Below are 8,648 nucleotides of genomic sequence, written 5' to 3' on the forward strand. Positions count from 1 at the left end.
GTGATGGGTTTCCAATGATCCTTGGGGCCTTTTTTACACCTGTGGGGGGGTGGACGTTGTTTCAAAATTCCAGAGGTTTTGAGGTTGTCACCCTCTCTGATTTCAACCTCTTTTATGGTCTGCATCAGCTGTGGAGGCTAACATGAATTTGCTCTGTGAACTGTGTTTGGCTCTTGGTGGCAACTGGAGGGCAGTCCAGAATTCCAGGCCCATTCTCAAATATCAATCCTTTGTTTCAAATCAGTTTTTATCGCAGCTTGCTGTAAAAGAAATTGCAGGTAGACATGTATTGAGGCTTGAAGGCATTATGTCACTATGGTATCAGTATTTATTAATATATAGTAACTCCTTGATTTGATGAATGCCAACTATAGCAATTCAGTCAGCTGAGAGACTCAGATCTGAATATGCTGCCTTACTAGTAATGACACTAAAAAAAATAACAGCCAAGAATATTTTAGTTTTTTGCCTGTAGAAGTGAGAAATGGGCTAATTGCTAATATAGATGTGATGAAGTAGACTAGATGGGCAATCGCACCAACAAAGATAATAGGACTTTGTTGTGGAATATCGGGAATGGTGTAGAGAAATCAGCTGCTTGATACGGCCCTTCCAGATCTGTATTCTAACTTCCATTAACTGATTAATAGGAATGTATGTTAAAAGGTTTAAAATATACCAGGTGTAAAATTTTGTTTCCTGCATTTGTTCTGTTACCAGTCCAATATCACTTGCATTTGAAGAGGTAATTTAATTGTTGATTTTGCACAGCATCTTCTGATATTTCAATCCCATTTATTGCATTGTGCTGTGTTGTAGGAACTATCTGAAGGTCAGAAAACTCTTCCTTGGTTCCTGTACTTTAGTTGTACTGAGGAGCTGCAGCGTTTTCTAGCTGCATTGAAGGGTGCTTGGAGGAAGATCTTCAAGGTGAGCTAGAACTGTGCGTGATACCGAACTGTACCTTATGTCAGTATAAATGCCAACGCCCTTTCTCACAAAGTCTTGGTTCTGTTTTTGTGTTATGAACTTTAAATTTTCTGCCTGGATTGGCATGGATGAATTGGGCCAAGGGGCCTGTTTCTGTGCTGCTTAATGCCTCAATGCCTCGATGTGAGCAGATGAATGCATCATGAGGGATGGTGCTGAGCTATTAATACCAATTCAGTTTTGTAATAAATTATCAGCTGATCTCTGCTAAGATGACTGGGACTTCAATTAGCTAACTTTTTGCATAATAGTGATATAGACAGTCAAGATTGCTTTTCAGTAAATATAGAATGTACTTATATGAGGATAGGAGTGGAGTTAATATGCTGCCCTCTCTAAATATCCTGTCACATCCACTGTCATTACTGTAGCTTATTGGTGAAACTAATATACACTGACATAGTGGAAAACCTTCCTATTGCAAGCCATTCATGCAGATCATTTTAAAACTTAAGACTTTGGAGGTAGTAGAAAGAGAAAAGCAAGAAAAGAATGCAGTATTTACAGAGAAGTGCAGTGCCAGTAGACAATAAGCTGCAAATGCCCTGATGAGGTAGATTGAGAGGTCAAGAGTTCATCATTATCATACAAGAGGTCTCTAAGAGTTTTATAATAGTGAGCTGCATAGAAGTTGACCTTGATTCTGGTGGTGTGTTTTTTCAAACTTTTGTATTTTCTGCCTCATGGAAAGGGGAGAAAGGAGAATGTTTGGGGTGGGAGGGGTCTTTGTCTACACTTCCTGCTGCCCAGGAAAGAAGCCAACATAATCAGTCCATGGAAGGGAGGCTAGTTTTCATGATGCACTGAGTTGTCTCTACAATTCTCTGAAATGCCTTGTGTTCTTAGGAAGAGAAGTTGCTGTGCCAAGCTGTGATGCTTCTGGATAAAATTTAAGGGTTAACTGGGACTTGTTGAATTTCCTTAGCCTTCTGAGGAAATCAGGGGCTGGTGTGTATAGCATTGGACCAAGACATCCTATCAATATTTACACCCAGGAACTAACTTGAACTAAAGTATTAAGGCTCAAGCCTGAGTAATGAATACTTGGCTGGGATACTGTGGGGAAAGCTCACGACCATGATATGTATTGTAGTACAAGGCACTACTTTCAAGTGAGAATAAAGTCTGAAACTGTCTGTTGGGACTCATTCCTAAAGCCCTAGTAAATTTGGAAAATGAGCACTTGATATTTGTTGATAGTTCCCCTGTGTTTCATGCAGACTTTTTTTTTAAATTTAGGTTGATCTGCCTCAAAAGTCACTTCAGGACCCTTCCATTTGTAACAAATGCGATGATGCTGTCGCGCTTATTCGTACCACCTGGCAGCGAAGCGACAGTTTATCTAGAGGACGCAGTGAGCGTGATCCATGGTGTTGAAAACTGACTCCTGAAGCACGGTATGAAAATGCTTGCTGCCTCTGGATGTTGCATGCAGCACTTTGCACAATGTTAATGGATTTGAAGATAGTGCAAGAGAATGTAAAGGAAATAATACAAATATACAAGGAAAAATTCTCTGAAGAAAACCCACCCATTGTAGAGGAAGTGATACAAATATACAAGGAAAAACAGTCTCTGAAGCCACCCATGAATTTTTCAGAATGCTTCAACGTTATAAATAATTGGAAGAGATTGAGGGGATGGAAACCTGCCCACTGAGGTGGGTAACAGACGTGACACTCAGTCCAGATTTGGAAACGTACATATTGATTATTTTTGCTCCTCCACCTGATGAATATCCTATCTCTTAGAAGTTGTATTCTTGCAGCATGAGTGTCTGCTTTTGAAAGAATTTTTTTGGAGAGACTTCGGAACAAAACAGATATTTCTTCAAAACAAAGCAGATCTTTCCTGCTGGGGGAACATGAATGGGCCAAGATTGAGGGAGCACAGGAAAAAAATGTGCTGCTTCTTTGAAGGAAACATCTGTTTTTCTAAAATGGTGCAATGTGACTTGGTTAGTATCCTTGTGTATGAGGCTCTCTGCACCAGTTTTGACCTCTAGTTGTGAAAAGTCTTGTCTGCAGGTTTTAGTTTCTTCAGAAGCAATTGTGATCCTGAAGAACTGACCAAAAAGATTTGGGTATCATCATCTGATGCACGCGTAACTGCATGGAGGACTTTCAAAAAATTTTATAGAGAGACTTACTCATTTTGGTATATTATTTAGATTGACTGCACATCAACCACTTTTCTATGGCTGATGTTTAACTTCTAAATAATTTTGGGTTGTGCAAAGCCCTAAAGTCAGTGTCTATAGTGGCTCCTTTGTGACTTCCTTCCTACTAAGCTGGAGAATCTTGCACAAGAGATTTTACGATTAACAGGAATCCTGTGGACTATAAATCATGTCTTCATGCCTGATCATGTAACCACAATGCACCCTTCCCTTCAAACTGCGGGGTGTTATATCGAATGATACAGTTTGAACGCAAATCTTCAATGAGATGTTGGGTAGACATGAACAGATTTGTTACTGGGTAACATCAGCCTTAGACTGAAAGCCCTTTTACTGCTCAGTCATTTGAAAAGAGCTGTGTGTAAGAAATTGTAAGCAGGCTAAGGGTGAATGAAAACAAAAATGCCTATAGATGCTGGAAATCTGAAATAATAAAAACAAAATGCAGGGAATACTCAGCAGGTAAAACAACATCTGTGGAGAGAGAAGCAAACTTAATATTTTGATAGTAACTATTCATCAAAATGAAATGTTAATGCTGTTTCTCTATCTGGGTGCTGCATGATTTACTGAGTATTTCCAGTCTTTCCTATTTATTAACTGTTGATAATTTGTAACTTGAGGTAGGTGTTGTAATTTATCACCTACATATGAATCCAGAGTTTCCTCCAGTTTTTCCAAAATGGTTTAGTCAACAAAAGTTGCATTGCCAATCTGGAAGTGGCTATGCTGTTGATAGTGTAATAATGTTCAATTATGTAACTGCCGACACTACTCTGTTTAAGAACCACTCTTCTGGGTGAGTTAATGTTTGGAGCAGCATGTCTGAAAGGCAGATCAATGGTTTCTTGGATGGAGGTGACAAGTGGGGCTGCATTAAGCTATACAAATCACAGGATCCATATTCACCCTTAAAACTAACTCTCAGTCAGTAATTACCTGTGTAATATAACCATACAGAATTCTCATTTTATGACTGACTGTCTCCAGGATATGCTGCAAATGCATTATAATATATATTGCATGTCCCCACTTGGTGGCAGTAGGTCAATATTGCATTAATTTTTTGTAGATCAGCTTCCTCCTCATGTCACCTGAAGTTACAGCCTCTAAATCTTTGTTTTTTTTTAAATTTCTGTTATTCTAGAGAGATAATTTTCAGTCTGTAAGGTTAGGTGGTTGTAAATGAGAATTTTTTAGAGTGTAGTGAGCGTCCATCTCTATGTACAAGTATAATAATTGTGCAGCCTGACAGAGGTGTACACCTGCTCCGTAGTTCAAGACTGCATTCCAGTTCCCTTACGAATACAGTGTGAGGTTAACCAGTTAGTCAACTGTTGGAGAGTTGCTGATTCTAAACAGAATCCACTCCAAGTTAGGCTTTAAGTAAATCAGTATCCCAGCAAGACCGGATGCCTATGAAACCCACTCCTTGTCAGGAATCTGAATTTCTTGAAATGTCGCTTTATTAAAAGCCTGTGCCCGTGGAATCTGGACCCAGAGTTAGTGTCTAAAGGGAAGCTGTACTCTATTACAACTCTTGCACCTTTGACCCAAAAAATATGTAAAATATTTGATTTGTGTCTTAATTTTGCTAATCTCCCATGTCTCTTTACCCACTGCCCCCTTCCAAATATGTAAATAGGATTAGTGACATCTGGCAGTATTTGAGAGAAATCTTAACTCAATGCTTGTAACCAAACCACTGAAACCTGATAATGGAAAGGTCATCTGATCAGCCAATGTCAAAAGCAAAGGCTGACCCACATGTAAAAGTGCAAAGTTGTGGTGAGGCAGGAACAGTGGGATGGGTTTACATATGAAATAGGCTGCTACAATAACAAATCCTAATGATTGCAAGCACTTTAAAATAAAAATGAGCATTTCAGCCTTTGTATATGAACATGTGGAATGATTGTCGAAGTAGAATAATAGAGGAAATTATTGTGTACTGGAGAAATCAAGTTTCTTTGACTAGGTCTATAGAATGGGTTGAATGATGTTTTTCATATCTGTACTCGCATGTCAACCTAAATTGAAAGTACAAGTTATTTCCACTAACAGCCATCAATACTATGTTATACAGATCAAGATGTTTGCATTTAGTTCTTTGGTTCGGGCAGAATATAGAAGTGTGTTGTTGGTTGATGTTTACTAATCACAGTGCAAAAATATACATCTTCCTCATCACTAAACTGGATCAAATTACGTAGATTCATCAACCTTCAGACGTGATGAGCAAAACCCTGTCCCATCAGAGCAGGTTTTTTTGAACTTGCTTTTGCATGTGTAGATAGTTTTTACTTGTATGCCAAGTTTAAAAGGTAAAGTAGTAACAAAGTACACGTCAGCTAATTACTAAATGTAACAGAGATAAACAAATATGTACAAAATAAAACAAACCACTAAAAATAAAGGCAAGAAAGACAAGTTGATAAATTCCTCAGAAATCAGGTAGTTAATATCTTTTTGAATGCACCAACATTGGAAGTATGGAAGGACTCCAGACTCTTTAGCTGTATATTAACACTGCAAGTCTCAAAGGTTGTAAGAACAGAAATATTCTGGCACACTTCTGCATTTTCAATCTAAGTATGTGACATATTAAAAAAAAATTATAACTTAAACCCTGCTCGGTGGATTGCACCATTTCCCTGTAACCCTGGTGTTGCATTGCAGAAACTAAAATGATGGGTTCAGACTAAAACTGTGACCCACGCCAGTAAGTGATGTCTTCCACAAGTATTTTCTGTCAGCAGAATAGTTAAATGCTGATTCTACAAAATTCTTGTTATTAGTGCTTTTTACAAACAATGAGAGCTTGAGTAGATTGCCAGAGCTTACTTTCATCTGTCCAACTTTAACGCTTCATTTTATACTTGTCAAAGCAAGGAAAGTTAGTTATCTGAAATGGAATGCTGTATCAAAGCAGGATATAAGCTTTTGTTGCACGTTCCTGAAGTAATTTGGGTGATTTTTCAGATACATGGTTTACTAAAGTTTTGGCAAAACCCAGAATCTCTCAGGAATTTTATTGACCGTAAGTAACATTGTTCAGTTGGATGTAAATTGGCAGATGTGTAAATTTTACTTGTGGCTTTACTCAGCTGTAAGATGTTTTGCTGAGAGCCGGATGTCAGCACAGTGATTAAGTATTATATTGCCTTTTGATTGAGATGTGGAACCCTGACCCCTCACACCTTCTCAGGTGCATGACACTTTTCAAAGGGAAGGGAGTTTGTGAACTAAACAGTAACTCTTAATCAACACCAGCAAAAGAAAGCTTTACTGGTCATTAATCTCATTGCATTTTGTGATACTTCAGTGTCTTAAAAATGTGTTCCTCTATTTGGCTAGACTTCCAAGGTCCTGAATTTTCCAGGACTTTTTTTTTTGGGACACCCTGAGGCTATGGGGGATAAATGCAATTTATTTCTCCTCTCTTTGAGGAGAGGAAAAGGGAAAATTTACTGGACAAAAATGGATAACGTCGTTAAAGTGCAATTACAATCTGAAAAGTTACTTGTGTAATAGGGCAGGAAGGTAGTATTCCACTGCACAAATGAACTTGGTCTACAGTTATCATGTAAGATTAAAAAGTATTGAAAAAGACTGCTGAAGTACTTTAGGTCTGGTACATGTTAAGCTCACCCAGTTAGGTTGGTTGTTCATCTGCAGTAAGTTGTGTTCCCCATGGTGGTACAGTTGATCCAATGAACAAAGCTGAGTTCTATAATGTACATCACACGTCATGAAGAGAGCAGTTTTGTACTCCATACATACTCATACAGTCGCATGTTCAATGTGATATCTGAGAATTTGCCCCCTCCTTTACTGGGTTCTTCATGTAAGAATTTGTAGCATTAGCTGAGGTTTATACCATGAAGTCTCTCACTGCAGCATTGGGATATCCTCGTACAGCCTCTTAATCATTTTGGTTTGAGCTTAGCCCATTCTCTGTTCTGTTCATCTTCCTTTGAGTAAAATGTGTAATCCAGTCATCTCAATGACACTTTACATACATTTTTAGATATTCTTGACTTGGATATAAATAACAGATTTTAAAAGTACTAATAACAGCATGATTTGTGGTCCATTGTGGACTAATGATTCTGCTAAATTCATTATCAGTGCATTAGACCGTGGGAACAACAACAAGTGCTTTTAAAAAAGGGAGTTGTTAATTTCTTGTACAAAGTGACAGCGTTGCCATGGTTCTATATGGTTGTTTTTTGGTGCCACTGGATTGCTAATTGGTGGTCCAGTGGTGGGATATTTACTAATATTCTTGGTGGCCCTCACTCTTAACTGAGTGCACAGCTAAGTAGTTGATAGTGGATAATTTAAAGCTAAAGTTAGGGTAAGGAGCTGTTCAGAATCTGAGTTGATCTCAGCCTGGCTTCTTGTTGCTGCATAGCTAACAAATTGTCCTGCTGTGAGACTTGAGGTGTACTGAAGTTAAAATCTTCACATCACCTGTATGATAGGTTCTTCACTGCATTCTGTACAAGTGAAATGCCTTCTACTGAGTGCAGTACAGTCTGTTTACAGCAAAATAAAGCACTTGTTACTTCATAGAATAGTTACTTCATATTTAGTCAGACAAGCTATATAACTTGGGTATAGTCTATTATTTACATTTGAAACGAGAGGACAGAAGAGTATGCATTTGCTGTAACTTTCAATATCGAGAGGTTTTTTTTTCCTGATTTAACTATAGGGTGTGAAAATGTATAGCTATTGCTTCCTCAGGTTCCGTACCCTCAGTCTCAATATAGTTACGGTGAAGTGTTAAACATTTGCATTATGGAAACTGATGGTCTGAGAAAAGTCAGGAAAAGTTAGTTAAAATCACAATCAAGACTGTTAATTTGCCTTTGTATAGAAAATTATGTAAGTTTTGTAAAGTATGTTTTGCTATTTAATACATAAAACACATAATGGATCTAAATCTCAAAGTTGAAAGCAATAATCATGAAGTCGTCCTATTAATGATGAATTTGGTAATTTCTCATTTAATTTTTTTGGAACTATTTCTGCTCATCTGTGGGACAACTGAAAATGGATATCAAAATTACACAAATTATGTAAGCACTATAAATACTGTATCTGTTGTCAAGGAGGCCCAGCCAGTTTCCAGTATTAGGCAAATGAAGCTGGCTTGATTCAGTATTCCTGCCTTTGCAGATATTTTAATATTGATGCATAATGACATTAAAAAGATTCTCTAATTTTGAATGTTACAGCTCTTGCTGCTTAATTAAAGCCCAAGTAAACTACAGGTTTTTACGGAGAGATCACTTCTTGCACAATGTCCTCTAACCTAGGTGTAAATTTAATTCCCTGGCAGCCTTTGTAAACCCCGATAATGATGTTTAATGGTGCATGTTTGGTGTTTGAACCATGTAAATGCAGTGTTTATTGTATATAATAACTTGATGTAAATAGAATGGAATTAATAAAATGGTGTTCGTCTCAA

The 8,648-nt window shown here is 37.7% G+C and overlaps 1 protein-coding gene across 3 annotated transcripts in view; it reads left to right on the forward strand.

Annotated features, from left to right (window-relative positions):
• plekhm2 (pleckstrin homology domain containing, family M (with RUN domain) member 2) overlaps positions 1 to 8,648 on the forward strand; it is a 52,731-nt gene extending 44,083 nt beyond the window's left edge. For all 3 annotated transcript variants that reach the window (XM_072245405.1, XM_072245406.1, XM_072245407.1), the window contains 2 exons: positions 820 to 930; positions 2,230 to 8,648. In XM_072245405.1, coding sequence (XP_072101506.1) covers positions 820 to 930; positions 2,230 to 2,367 — 249 coding nt within the window. In that variant the 3' untranslated portion in view covers positions 2,368 to 8,648. The remainder of the gene's footprint in view (positions 1 to 819; positions 931 to 2,229) is intronic.

This window comes from Mobula birostris, chromosome 27, assembly GCF_030028105.1.
Source record: "Mobula birostris isolate sMobBir1 chromosome 27, sMobBir1.hap1, whole genome shotgun sequence".
In the NCBI taxonomy this organism is placed as follows: domain Eukaryota; kingdom Metazoa; phylum Chordata; class Chondrichthyes; order Myliobatiformes; family Myliobatidae; genus Mobula; species Mobula birostris.